A 15,306-nucleotide genomic window follows, 5' to 3' on the forward strand; every position below is an offset into this window, starting at 1 on the left:
GCAACAGAAGGCCATAGCCATATTATAGGGCTATATTATCAATAGTATTTGGTTGATATACTGTGTTTGTTCCTCCGTTTGGTATGTGGATCTCAGTTGTGAAATCAGTTTTAACATATTCAGAGCCCTTAAAAGGGATTTGTAGTTGTTAGTGTGAGAGTTATGGTGTAGCAAGAGACCATACGAGTAGCCACTTAAGCAAACTGTAGATGATATGTGTCTCCTCAAAGAGCTAACTTGTCCGGGCTATGGCAGAGAGATGCTACATGAAGACAATACAAACTGTGATTGGTCAGCTTGATCAGCCTTTGTTTTCTCCATAAAGTTTCTGATGACAATAACAATTGTAAAGACTGAAAAAAAAAAAAAAAAAATCAAGCTACTTGAAGAAATAATCAGTAATGTGCTGCTTTTAACAAATAGCAAAACCATGAAAGAACGTAAACACGATTACTTTGTCTATTGATTGCATGGCAGTAGTCTTCTTTTAAGTAATGAGACTAAAGCCCCTTTTACACTGCTTCTCCATGGTATTGCTCTGTTATGCCACCACACCATTCTGTATAAGGTACAACGTGGAAAGGAGGGGACAGAGTTGTCTCGCCTTTAAGCCGCGACAAGAGGTAGTAACAGCACAGAAACAATGTACGTATTAGGACAGCCAGCAGGACAGCATCATGGGTGGCACAGTTGTGATGTTTTGACAACATGTTATGTGTACAATCCAATGTGGGAGATTTATAAAGTAGTTAGTAGCAGTTAGCAGCTAACTCCAAGAGGAAGAACAGCAGCCGAAAATGTCCACAAATTGGGAAAACAATGAGCTTTGGGAGCTGCTTACCCTCTGAGCAGAGGACAAGATCAGTCATATAACAGTTGGTCAATAATTGTTATTGTCGTGTTACTACCATTGTTATTGTTTATAAACAGCTTCGGACAGGCATGGTGGTAGTGGCCCTATAGCGCAATAACTGTGTAAACACAGCTAATGTGAACTGATATATCACTGATGAATCTGGCGCTGAATTATAAATCAAAACCTGTGTTGTCTTTATCTATGAAGCCAAAACATCTCAATTGCTCCCTGGTGGCTGGCTGCTGTACAGGTCATAAACGTGATCCATAAATGTTAGTGGAAGGGACATTGGCCAAACAAAAAAGTCAAAGTACATGATATTTTTTTCTTAAGGTGATTTCTGTCATTTCAAGTTGTCACACTGATGTTTGTTCAAGTGTTAATTTTTCTGATAAATTTGTTTTTTTGGGATGTGACAACAAGATTGACAGCTGTGTGTGCCAACTGGTGCACTTGCAATCAATGGCTCTGCTCATGACTGGTTGGATGGGTGAACGGGCAGGAAGTCAAGACCACAGAGATCGACACTGCGCAGTGCCGTATGCAAGATGTTTTGACTTCATTGTTGCACAGTGGGAGGAAGTAAAGACGTGTCGTCCATCTCTAACAGTCTTTGGATTTGATAAGCAATTAACATCCAGCAATTACCTGTTAGGTAATCACCACTCACCAAACACACACATATCTCTATGTTGTCACTCAAAAAAAAAAAAACTTTTTCCAAGGCCAACACTGCATCACATTTAGTCATTACAGCTTGTTTTCCACTTTGACAACATTTTGATTAACTTGAAGTTCCTTACTAAGTGAGCTTCCTGGCCAAAGCAGAACTGGCGACGTTGTTGTTGTTGTTGCTGCTGTTCTTTCTACATTGTTTATGGCTATTTGCCATAGTGGCGATTAACGTTAGCTATCGTCAGTGCTATCAATGTCTTAGGTTTTGTGCAACATGAGTTCCACAGTTGTGCTTCCAGCTGGAAAGCTGAAAGACTGCTCCACTAGCGATATGTTTCCAAGCTGGTCGAAAGAGCGGTTACAGCAGTTGATAGTGTAGCAAATGTTTACAATCCCACCACGTTGTCAAGCTGGATAAGACATAAACTCCACCACCTTGTCTATTTGAGTAAGTATAACTGCAGCTGGACCCAGCTACATGACTCGTCTACCAAAACCTACACGCCAGTCTACAATCAGCCCCCTTCGCTCCTTGGCACAGAGCTAAAGTCCTGACGAAACTGCTAAGTTAGCGATTAGCTAGCTATAAAGTATTGCGTTAAAAGAGAGGTGGTTACGGTGAGGGTAAGGGTATTGAGAAGGCTGCATCTCGTAACTTATGCTAATGCTAAGTTAGTGACTAGCTACAGTTAGCTATTGAGTATTAATTTAAAAGAGAGGCAGTTAAGGTTAGGGTAAGGGTAATGTGAAGGGTTACGTCTCATTACTTATAAAGTGAATCATGTTTTCGTGTATTATGAATTATGAAGTGGATTATTGCTACATTTTGTCTCCTAATTGATTCCTCATCAAGGTTTAGATAGCCATCACATTGGTGGGTTTGTTTTGTGCTAGTGGTGGGCGCGGTCTGTGGGGGCGTGGCGTGTACACTATAAACAGAATGTGTCTCCATCTATTAGTAGCCTACTTGTTCTCTAACGCAGCTTCTGTGTGCTAAATTCCCAATGCTTTGTGCTACTCACTACCACGTGTCACAATCCTGTTAACTACAGTGTTTCATTTGGATATTTTGCTGCTGGCTACACAAAACACAAAACTTTGGGTACATTTACCAGTCAAATCGACACTGTATGTATCTACTAACAACTTTAGCGTGTGTATCTACAGTCTGATATTATTTCCTCCTCCATTGTTGTTAAAAACACACCAATGAGCTACACGGTTGCATTGGTTGACATGTTTGTTAGAATGAATACACATACTGTAGTTTCTCGCTATTGTCTTTTTTTTAATAAACTGCAAACCCCATAATTTTTTGTGGAGCTAACAAACGCAACAAGTCGCTACCTGCCCACTGCTATAACCTCACAGTTCAACAGTCACCATGTCCTTTTCAGTTTAAAATGTGCACTGTTCAATAGTTGTTTTGTTTTACTAGCTGTCACCTTTTCAAGACCAATTATCATGCAGCAGTGAGTAAATTCCCAAAGGTGGCAACCTGATTATCACCACAACACACCAAACTATTTCCAACCAGTCCAATGGGAGTCTGTTAGTCCCATGACCCAAATCTGCGACTTCAACATGTTGACTAAGAACTATAATCCCCCAATAATAAAAAACAATGTTACATTTACCAGCGGCATGCTAACTAAACCACATAAACAACATATTACTGGTTCGGTTCAGTTCGGGAAAATTGGTCTAGTTACAGTAAATAACCATCTCGGATTAGTTTCATCTCTAAAAATGTATCTTTGGCCGCAGCAGATTAAATATGGTCTGTAAAGAGGCTGTAGCTAGCTAGCAGCAGCAGGCCTGATGCTGAGCACAGTAATGGCTTCCCACTCAACACTTTGCTAAACCTCCCGGTCGGTCTGAGTGCACCCTCTGAGACCATGTGCTCCGGTCACGGCACACGGATTACCTTCTGCGTGGGCGAACACATCAAGTATTTCGACGGTGTAACATTAATCCGTGCGTTATCGTCTGTTTTCCGTCGTACAAACCCCGTCGACATCGTGGATTTTTTCCTAACTGTGGGGGTGAAAGCATGCGGTGTCTTTGCACGTAGACGTCATCGCCCCGTCTTCGTCTTCTACAGTACTGCGCAGCCTCCGACGCCATCTTGCTGCCGCCACCTGGTTCAAAACTCGCCCCGGTTGCTCTCAGCACCGTCACCGGAGAATCTACCGTCCGGTATCTGCAGGGGTGTATCTGAAGAGCAGCGGGACGGTGCGCTCTGTTGTGTACGTTTGCATCTACCTGTTGGACTGTTTAATGGAGTATTTAAACCGCCTGGAAGCTGGGGACAGACGCCATGACAGATCAGACAGACAGGAGGACGGACGGATGGCTGGTCTCCAGTTTTCATTTCTCTGGGATTTAACTGAATCTAAACCGAATTTAATGGACTCAAACCTGCGAGGCTGGTGGATGAGTGTCCGGGACAACATCCGGAGCTCTATGATCATAATATAGGGACTATTTTCCTGTAACGAGCCAGACTACAGTCAGATACACGAATCATGTGGAGCCAATGGAGATTTAACTGGTGATCGATGGGATTGATTAAAGATCAGGGTGGGTTTACATAGACACATTCTGCAGTCTTCCTCCAACATGGCGAAGAAATGGTTAACTTAACTTGTACACGTAAATCGCTTCTTGCCGTCGCTTCTTGTTTGTCAGAACTGTAATTGATGGTGTCGCTTCCCAACATGGACTCAACGTGAAAGAGTTCATGACAGTTTTGCTTGTGAGATTCAGGTTGCCGTGTTTCACTGCTCATGTTCGGTCACTTGTTTAGTCACAGCACAGCAGCGGACACCATGATGGTTTCACCGAGCGAGAAGCTCATAGAAACAGCGGACTACTGCGTGAAAATGTCGGCCTTATTTCACGTAACTTCTAAAGTGGACTCATGCAGGGAAGCGATGCGATTATATGTGGTATTCTGTGTTGGGTAAATGGCCGGATATCCACGCTCCGCCTCGGGTAAACACTCAAAGGTTCCCCCCTGTAACAAACAAAGGGTTTCAGCCATGATGGAGCTGCTGGCTGTAGTTTCAGAAACCGAACATTTATTGAACCCAGCAGTGAACCGAACCGCTGACCGGATAGAGGTCGACCGTAAGAGTCAACAGACATGATTTAGTTTAATACGGACTGTATATAGTCAGTGAATAACGACTTTATTACGTTAACAGTTGAAATTTAACGTTCGTCGCCACTAAAGAGGAGAATTTATCGTTTTCATTTAGTAACAGCCGCCATTTTGGGGTCATACTGATGTGTAACTTCAGACTAAAGTCAGATTCGACCGTTAAACCTCCGTTCTGTTTAAATGTACCACGCGCGTGCACGTTTGTGCTGCAAGGGCGCGGAATAAGGCGCATGCGCCCTGCGTAGAAGTTATTGAACGTTAACATGGCGGTGTTTTTTGTTTATTATTTATCATCTCTAACATCTTACGTGATTTTCAGTCCAGTGCAGATGGAGGTGAATACAAAATGAGCTGCTGCTGTTGCTAGGTTAGCTTCCAGGCTAACACGCGGCTAACAGCTGTGATTTTCCTGTGCTGTGGGGAACCAGGCAGTTAGCCAGGTTGCGGTTAGCCAGGTAACTGTCCGCTTATTACAGTGTGATGCGGTTCTAACGTTAGATCAAACACTGGACCGTCCTGATCAGGTCGAGCATAAAAGGATATAACTAATAAATCCACTTGAGCTCATAACTCACATGCCTGTGTGTGTGTGTGTGTGTGTGTGTGTGTGTGTGTGTGTGTGTGTGTGTGTGTGTGTGTTATAGTCTAGTCAGTATTCTTTAACTTACACAAGCTAAATTCGCCAATCACTATTTTTCGTCAGGGCCTTTGATAAAGATAAAACGTTTATTTTGTGACGCATTAATGAATTAATTCGCCTTAAAGGGCAGCACGACTCGTTAAGAGCTGTCTTCAGTGTAACATGGAGGGCTGCTGAGACTGGTGGGAGTGTTTCTCGGCTCCATCTTGACTGAGGAGAAAGAGCTCTTTGTAGGACGACATGTCGAGTTGACCCAGTTTTTTTTCTCCGGAATTCAGCAGGAAAAGAACAACAAGTAAACACGAATGATGTTGACAAACAAATGGGCTGTAAGCAGCAGGAGCGTTTTATCCAGTTTCATTCATCTTACATGTGAATGTGTGGGTTTATAATGAATTATATAACAAGATAAAAACGATTCAATTACAAGTCTGTGATTCAGATTATAATGGCAGTATAAATAAATAGGTTGTAGTTGTAGAAACAGTACTTAAGTACTGCACTAAAGTACAATTTTGTGGTGCATGAGTATTTCCATTTTATGCTACTTTATAGCTGCACTCTACATTTCAGAGAGAAATGTTTTTCCTTTTTGCTCCACTGTATTTATCTGTCAGCTTTACTTACTGTATAGAAAATATTTTACCAAAGAACATGTTCAAAATGTGTTTATTGTTGCTAGATATGTTCCCAACGACTAATTTCACTGACAAATAAACAGAAATTTAAACTTACATAAGTTGATTAGAAAGACAAGAAAACACACAGATAATGGTTATAAATTGGGCACAGATTAATCTAGAAAGTTAAACTATGTCCAGGGGAAAAAAACAATGTTTTTATGAGAGGAATTTAATCACATTTTTTAATATCCAAATCGTATTTTAATGGCGCTGAAGCGTGTTGCACCTTATATCGAGCATAATGAACACATAATCCTAAAAAACGTAACGACAGCTCACTAAATATTAGTTGGCAAATGTTATATTGAAAGCAACCCTTTATAGGAAAATAAATCTTTGGGAAAACTGCCTGATTATTACAACAGTATTTTCATTTGGTGAACACAACTGCATCAAATAGTAACTTAATTATAATAAGTTTAACAGACTCATTTCTTTAGTGAGGTTAGCAACGTTTAACCGACTAATCATGCACATGCAGTGTTACTGATTAAAGTTCTCAACAGCACATAAAATCAGCTCCACCTTCAACAGTTACTACAGTAACACGTTAGTATTAACAGTCAACTTATAGGAGAAATAACTGTTGTTTTACTTTTGTACTTAAAGTACATTTTACAGACAGTTCCACTGTACTTTTACCCAAATAAATCTCAGCTGCAGACATTTTTACATATTGGTAGTGCTGCTGTAACTCAAGGGAACGATTCATAATCAATAGTAGACTGATGTGATTTGATCATATTGATCAGTTTTTACTTGACTGAAGCTCAGGTTACATTCCTTGTAGTTTGTCATGACACGATCACATTTAAAGGACTTGTGTGTAGGACTTAGGGAGACTTGGTGGCACCGATCAGTGAGGACTGCAGATGTCAACCAGCTGAAACTTCTACTGGTTAGAATTCCTTCAATGTTACTTGTTCACGAGGTTCTTAACGGGAGCTGAGTTATCCTCAGAGGTCTCTTCTTCTCCAAAACAAACAGATTACATGATTAAAAGCGGTAAAAACACTGAATAAAGCAGTTTCACATCATAAAATCGGTGTTTCTCTGATGCTGTTTGACACAGCAGGGGCTGGAGCTGAGTTGCTGCTAAAGTTTGCTCAGCTTGTTTCCCTGATAATGTATGAATTAGACATTTAGGAGGTTTCTATTGGGAGCCAAATTATCATTTGAGGTCTCTTCCTCTCCAACTCAAACGGACCAGGTGACTTAAACGGGTAAAACACTGAAAGACGCAGTTTCACGTTAAAAGTCAGTGTTTCCCCAGTGCTGTTTGGCATGTTGGACACAAGCTTTTAACTACAGTGGTCAACGTGAAAATGCAAATGTCTGGATCTAGAGCCAGTGTTCATTTTGTCCATTCTTGGCTACTGAAGAAACATGGTGGTGAACGTAGCGATCTCTGTAGATGAGGACTTGCTCCTTGGCTCATTCTAAGATAACAAAACAACTATTCTTATTTTCAGGTGATAATACACTAAATAAAACATTGTATTTTATTCCATCTCCACCAGTATATCCCCCTTAATGCTACACACTGGACCTTTAATTTGCAGTCTGTCAGGAAACTTACATAACTCTTTATACCTTTTTGTTTGTAATGTCTGACGCTCTGACCTGTTGTTAATGTCTTTGTAATGTGTCCGTCTCCAGTAGTGACTGGTGTATTATTTTCCAGGTGACGGCTCATCAGCTGACCGTGCTTCTCTGCAGTGGATTAAAGCTGCTGGTAACAATATGGAACCAAAGAGAAATCAATGTGATGCAAATAACACTTTATTCCTTTGTCAAAAGAGTCTCACATGTGCTCTCTGTACAGATCTGAAGTCAGTGGTAGACAGACAGGTAAGGACGTGACATCAGCCCCTGGGTTTGACCTCTACGAGGGTTTTATACATCAACATACAAAACATGAGATACATTAAAACATACAGTCAGTCCCTTGATATCCCGATACGAGTGGTGCAGACAGACACATCAAGGCAAAGTTAAATTCAAACATCAGGGCAGGAAATTAACATCAGACACCAGCAACATATGAACCGGTTAACTTCACGCCCAGGATCAATAAAACATCCCAGATTTCTAAAATACATAATTACATCTTTATAGTACATCTGACTCGAATATACAACATCTGGTTTAGTGGTATTCTAAAGGAGAACGTGTCTAGTGCAGTTTTTACAGTGTTCCCATGAAATGCTTCAAGTAATTAAAATCTTATTAACAGCTTCATTTTGATGTTAGACAGTCTGGAAATGTACAAGTAGAGCAGCAGAATTCAAATACACAACATTATATACAGCAGGGCTGGATTAAACCACTGCAGGGGCCCTGGGGCAACAATGTGCCATGGGCCCCCAAAGACCCCCCTGATCACACCCAACCTCTGTACACTGTGTATTTATTACACAAATATGTATTTACTGAAATGCACCATATTAGCACAAAATAAACTCAAATAATTAAGGCCTTAAAACTTAGTTTTAATTTAAGATAAACTGAAGGGACTATATTATTATATGGCTGCAATTCCAGCTGGTCACCAACATCATTAGATGATGATGATGATTTGAATTTAGGTTGTGACATCAGGTGACCAAAATTCAACTTCAAAACATCTACTGCCAATGTTAATGTGATGTGGAATACTGACGACAGATGACATTAATATTTTGTTGGTTTTAAGTTGTGTTTTTTGGTAACCATGACCCAACGTCTTCTAAGCACCTCATGCCAACATCATCTATACATAGAGTAACAACATTTAGTTACAATGTATGAGAACAAAACCCCAAATGTCTGTAAAACATCATGCTAATATCCACACAACATGAAATTCTAACGCTGTTAGACACTCAAAATATCCTCGACCCAGTTTTCATTCTAATTGAAATTTTACATCTGTCCAGCGTCTTCCTGATGTCTGGTGCCAGCTTGTATGATAATTTTAATTATCATTTAACTAATATGTCTAGAAGTGTAAATTTTCTATTGTTTTCGGCCAAGAGACGTCCTCAAATGTTTGTTTGTTTTTTTGGTTGTTTGTTTTGCCCAGAGCATCTAAAGTTCGTCACCATTCCACCATGGCAGGAAAAAACAACCCTGCCTATATTCACATTGAAACTAAAACAGAAGCTGGAACCAGCAACATCTTGACAACTGTGCTTAAAATAACTTCATTCATCATTTGTCCCCAATTATTATTCTTAATTAATCTCATTGATTCTGCTCTACATATTAAAGACAAGTCATATCAGCAGAGCATTTAACCATATAAAAATTATTTATCTGTATTCATCAGTGTCATAGCTACAAGAGCGGTGACACTTACAACCCCAACACATCAACACAAACACATGCTGCCTCAGACGGTCTGTTATAGAATAGTTAACAGTTAACCTGCAGAGAAGTCTTTCAACCTGTTAAACGTCAGTGTAGAGGTCAATTCTAATACTCTTCAGTTTACTGCACTGCACACCACCCAGGTCTGGTGGGAGCTAATGTTAGCTAGCAGTTGGCAATTACCGCTATGAACACCACCCCGAACCAACACTATTGCTGTGGAAACATGGTGGCCACCCTCCGGTCTCACCTCAAGTCGCCCCAGTGAGTGAGCAATTTCGTTTTGAGCTGCAAAACCCCTTCAGAATTTTTAACTATCACTGTTAGCACCGTTAGCAGTGTCAGCACGGCAAGTGGCTCTAACATAGTTAGCCATGCTTAAGTTGTTTTGCAGCTCAAAATGAAGCTGTTTACTCAGCGGGGTGACCTGGGTGAGAGCAGAGGGTGACCACCATGTTTCCATAATCCCCCAACAAGTAGCTCCACTAGCTAGCTCCCGCCCAACATGGCTGCTGCTTAATGCAGAGCAACCGAGGCTAACATTAGCCAACCAGTGGAGACCAGAGGGTGGGCAGTGGGCACTATGGTTCCATGTGTTAATGTGACTGGCCTGCTGTCTGTCAGCAAAGCTAACAGAAAATATAATAAAAGGCCAGACATACATTACAAAAATTAAAATTTCACCAGTGCGAAAAGGTTTGAAATGCGACGCTAATGCTCACTGAGTCAATGGTGCGCCAAGCTAAAATAAAGGCTTCCTATATTTCACATCATTTTGCATTTCTTTTCTTAATAAATTAACCTGTTAGTTACCAGTTAATGGATGTCGGGCTGTTGAAAGCAAAATCAACCAAAACTGACATCCCTAGTCTGGTATGACCAGCAGCTTATGTGGCCAATGTTAACTAACGTTAGACAGATGTATGTTGTAATAGAGTCTGTTTGACTTTTGTTACCGTTATATCGCGTTTTACCGTGAATCATTGACATGTAATCATCACTCAAGACCAATACAGTCACTGTCAGTCAGCAAAAGTTACATAATCTCACTTTAAACCTCCAATTAAAGGGAAAAATCAGCATGTTCACATGTTTTTATCTGAGGGCACGTTACTGATTTTCAATGTAGCCTAATGTAAGACAAAGAAAAGCTCCTTTTTATAGCAGAGAAGCTGCAGTCAGCAAATTTAAAACATTTACTTGAATGATTAATTGTTTATCAAATAGCAGCAGATTAATTTTCAGTTGATTCATCAGTAAATTACAGAGAACCATCAGGAATGCTGTGATTCAGACTATAATTCTAACCTGCTTCACTAACAAAAGGATAACTTCTGTATTTTTTAACCTGGATTCTTTTTTTCTTATGTTTTTGTGACTGATGGGATCAACAGTTATGAAACTGATCCAGTATAAAGAGTGAGCGCTGAAGCTGTGTAACAAGCTGCAATGTAACCACTTAGGTCATGTTCACACTGTCAATGTACTTCTTTTGAAAGTGTTTTTGTCACTGACAGGATCAGATAGTGATTTTAAGTGTCTGAGAACATTATGGAAAGGATCCCTACAGAGATAGACCTTTTTGTTAAGGAGTAAGATCCTTTTAGTTTAACCAGAAACAGCCCCAAAATCACCATCACCAAACCCACCAGACTCCATTTAAATAAAGAGGAATTTTATCATCATAAAAGACACTTCATTCAAAGTTGACAGAAACTAAATAGAACTCACAAAACAGTCTTAGTCCATCTTTTCACTGTTCCATTAATCACCAACTCTTGTTTGGCTTAAATTAATCCTTAATTCACCCAGTTAGATGTGAAAACATGCTGCCACTATACATGCTAAAATTACAGTTAATTTAAATGGAGTCTGGTCGGTTTGGTGATTTCATTGCTGTTTCTGGTTAAACAAAAAGGATCTTACTCTTTAACACAAAGCTCTATCTCTGTTGGGATCCTTTCCACAACGTTGTCAGACACTAAAATAACAATCTGAGCCTGTCAGTGACAAAAGCACTTTTAGTGGACATACACTGATGGTGTGAACATGACCATGCTGTGCTCTCTCAGTACTGGACCAGTTTCAAAAACAGTTGTTCTCATTAGTCACTTTGACACACAAACATGAGAAAATAGAGTCCAGGATGGAAAATACAGAAGTTTGACGTACAGACGTGAAACCTGACTAACGCTGCTGATCAGAAATTTGAATAAAGCTGAATAAAGTTGTATGAAAAAAAATACTGTCAAGTTATTTGTCTGTGAAAAGGTCACAAATCCCCTCAACTCCTGACACAGAACAGAAACACTCATCATGTGACCCAAGTATGAAATAATAGGCACATGGGAATGTGGGGAAGAAGACCAGAATCTGTGCCAGACAAAAACAAATAGTCTACCTCAGTGGCCCCTTCACTTCCTGTCAGTATGATCAGATAATAATGCAGGTGATGCCTTTAGGGCCCATCATTTCAGTTTATAATGTGCTTTAATGGAACACAGTATTAACAACAAACATTTAAACACTGTGTCTGGAGCCAAACTTTGTTTAGTCGACAATTTCAAAGTCCCAGCACGTCAAACAGCTTCAGCTAAACTTGCACTATAGACCAAATTAATTTATGATTTCTCCGCAGTCAAATTGTGGAGTCATCTGACGGGTTAGACATCTGACGGGTTTGACCTCCATCAGTGACCTCAGTGTCAGACTGGAAACAGTCACATATTAATACAGATACATTTACATTTTAAAATATATTACAGACTCAACTCCTCTGCTGTGAAGCTGATTCACAGCAAGGCACTCGACACTTTTGATGAGCGACATTCCACATAAATTAGTGAGGTTTCAGTCGTCTCCATTGTAACTACATGCCACCTCCAGCTGGCTTGATTAATTATATAATTCTGATCGGTATGTACACATCTCCTTCTGACAGCTGTTTGTTTTCTGTCTATATTTGTGCTACTTTGTGTCAGCATTTCAATAAAGGAATGATATGACAAAAAAAGCGAGTTAATATAAGAGGAAGAGATTTTAAACTCATTTAGGGCTCATCTATAAAGTGAGCGTCCAGATACTTTTGTCCACATAGTGAAGCTCAATGAGTGATCCACCTTCAGACTGAGGATTTAACACACAGCTGGCTGCACCCAGACGGTCAGTGAGGGGTTAAATATCTGCTTTATAAGAAGATTTATTAGCTTTGACAGAGGCTAACAGTTTCCCCCTGCTTCCAGTCTTTGTGCTAAGCTACGCTAACACGTCACAGTGACATAAAGTTTAATTTAATTCACTCTCAGTATATATTAGTACAGTTACCACAATGTTACAGTATTCCTTTGAAAAGACATCTCAAAGGAAAGATGAGACTGACCTAAGGAAGTACCAGCTGTAATCAGAGTATCAGCAGTAATCAGAGTACCAGAGTATCGGTGTGTATTCCAGGTACTGATTGTGATGAGTGACAGTTTGTACCTTCATCAGTCTCCACCCGCCTGCTGCTGCTCCGTGCCATAAAGTGAGCGTCCCTCTCTGATCAGCTGACTAATGAGCTCAGTTAGATGTCCTATTGGGTGAGAGGAGGAGTGCTGTGATTGGTCAGACATTAATGACCACATCATCCTCTTCATCTCTGACCTCTTCCTGTAACGTGTCCATCGACTCCCCCCTCCTTCCTCCTCCGCCAACACCTTCTTCCTCCTCCTCCTCGGGGGCCCCACAGGGGCCGATGATGTACCTGTAGTCTCCTCCGATGGCGAGCGCCGCCCCTGACCCCACCATCAGCCAGTCCTTCTCCTCGTCCTCTGCCTTGCGCTGCCAAGGAACGCTCCAGCTTGTGGGCCCGGCTGCTGTTGTCGCTGTAGCCTCCTCCGGCCCCGGGGCCCTGACCCCGACCGCCCCTCCTCCACCTGGCTCCCCGTCGTCCCCCTCCAGGTTGACGTAGAGCAGAGGCTCCTTCAGCGGGGGGGTGGGAGACAGGCTGAGCCACAGCGCCTCCAGCTGGATGACCAGATGTTGGAAACTGGGACGACATTTGGGGACGGGACTCCAGCAGCTGTGCATGATCTCATAACTGACACAGAAGAAGAAGAAGACGTCAGGTGATTGGTGTCATATATGAATATTAACTAGATTTTTGAATACAAGATGGCGCCTCTTTACTCCAATAAAGTTGCTTGCTTGTTTCTAGTTTCCGGGTTTACTTACACGGTATGCGGCCCACCCATTGTTACCGCTTGGTTTAAAGACTTGACGTTGTGATGGCATCAAAGATTTAAATCGCTTTTCTCAACTTGACTAAAGTTTTACAAACAAAAAACCATCATTGATCAAAAATTCCTAACAGACATTCATAATTGACCTTATTTGCAATTCGAGGGTGTCCTGTCAACAGTTTTACAGACGTCTCTCTTATAATGGAGGTCTATGGAGAAAATGCTGTGTGGTTTGTTTATTTTTTGTTGGTGTAATACCGTGAGTGGCCACTGGGAAAAATTGCCTGCAAGCCTGAGCAGCATTCGGTGGCCTGGTTCCTGTTCATAAAAGGGCATCTTTAAATGAACATCATGTGATGATAAAACTAATAATTAATTATCCAACTCATTCTCAAACACTGTAGAGCATTCAGGGATGTTGAAAACAAAGAGGCTATGAAAAAAAGGGTTGAGTCCAGGACTGCTTTGAATTTTGTCAGTACTACCAAGAACAGATTCACGTTGTATCAGTTGGAGCCAAATTTTGGTGCCTGAGAGCTCATCTGTGTGAGTGTAGAGAGAAAGTCAGAGTCAGGGCGATGACTCATGTAGTTACACTTTTCAAAACTCAACACTGACAGCACTTTTCTGAGACACACCAGAGCGTCTGGAGACGGACTGACAGGCTGCTGGTTGAAGGGATGAGTTTGGAAGGTGAGAAGTATTTTTTTTTTTGTGTGGTGTGAAATGCTCTGAATAAATAATGCTGACATTAAGAAGTTTGGACTTATTTTTCAAAACTGAAATGTGAAATGGTACACAACTCTAAATAAAAGTGATTTAGCATTAACAAATATTAATATTATAACATCATACAACATGAAAATTATGATATATGAGACACTGACTTTCATTAGATGTACTCATCAGCAGAACTCGGTAAACAACAATCCGGACTCCAACCTGCTGTTCATGGTTTTAATATATAAATAAAATTTACAATAAATAACTTCTATTGAACAATCTGCTGATGGGAGGGTCAAATATCTGAGATTAGCAAGAATAGTTTAAATATTTTGAGGTGAAAAAGTCAAATGTTAGAAGGATAAAGAAATAATGATACAAGTGAATTTTTTTTTTTTTTTAATTCTAGCCTACTGTCCTTCGAATGTGAAAAATGTCCAAAAATAAAGTAAAAAAATATATAAATATAAAAGTTCAAAGTTGTAATATCATGAAAACAAGCTGTGTATTAGGATAAAGTTGTAATTTTAATTGGGAAAAAAAGGAGTATTATCAGCTATTACAGTAGTGGTACTCTATCACAGTAGTACAGTCAGCTGACGGGTGTGTAAGCATAGAATTATCACTGAAATTATGTCACCTGATGATGTCATGAGTTCACTTCCTCTTTTATTCTCATGACTTTTTTTCTTTCTACAATTAAAACTTTATTCACACAACATTTTCTAACAGAGACTCTTACTCTGTCTCAGCTGCTGTAATGATTCAGTACAGAAATGTCCTGTGGGTGTTTAAGCCCTGAGTCACGCCTCCCAGGCAGCGTTTCCTCTCAGGCTGTATATAAATTTCACGACCACTTGACCTTGACCACGACCCTCACTTTGACATCAAACAGACTGTGACTGGCAGGCAGAGCTGAGGGGTGAAAAGCCCTGCACAGTGGATGATGTTCAAATGTGATGCAGTGAGAAGTGTGTGTGTGTGTGTAAATG

The 15,306-nt window shown here is 40.5% G+C and overlaps 2 protein-coding genes across 8 annotated transcripts in view; both read right to left on the reverse strand.

The window, feature by feature from the left end:
* The window catches only part of mgaa (MAX dimerization protein MGA a), a 44,386-nt gene extending 40,784 nt beyond the window's left edge, over window positions 1–3,602 (reverse strand). For all 6 annotated transcript variants that reach the window (XM_078175340.1, XM_078175339.1, XM_078175341.1 and 3 more), the window contains exon 1: window positions 3,459–3,602. The gene's annotated coding sequence lies outside the window, so the exon portion shown is untranslated. The remainder of the gene's footprint in view (window positions 1–3,458) is intronic.
* Window positions 3,603–7,786: 4,184 nt separating this feature from the next.
* Window positions 7,787–15,306, reverse strand: part of tyro3 (TYRO3 protein tyrosine kinase) — a 41,284-nt gene continuing 33,764 nt past the window's right edge. For both annotated transcript variants that reach the window (XM_033641804.2, XM_078175344.1), the window contains exon 19: window positions 7,787–13,449. In XM_033641804.2, the coding sequence (XP_033497695.1) occupies window positions 12,975–13,449 (475 nt within the window). In that variant the 3' untranslated portion in view covers window positions 7,787–12,974. The remainder of the gene's footprint in view (window positions 13,450–15,306) is intronic.

The sequence above is a fragment of the Epinephelus lanceolatus genome, chromosome 15, assembly GCF_041903045.1.
Source record: "Epinephelus lanceolatus isolate andai-2023 chromosome 15, ASM4190304v1, whole genome shotgun sequence".
In the NCBI taxonomy this organism is placed as follows: Eukaryota; Metazoa; Chordata; class Actinopteri; order Perciformes; family Serranidae; genus Epinephelus; species Epinephelus lanceolatus.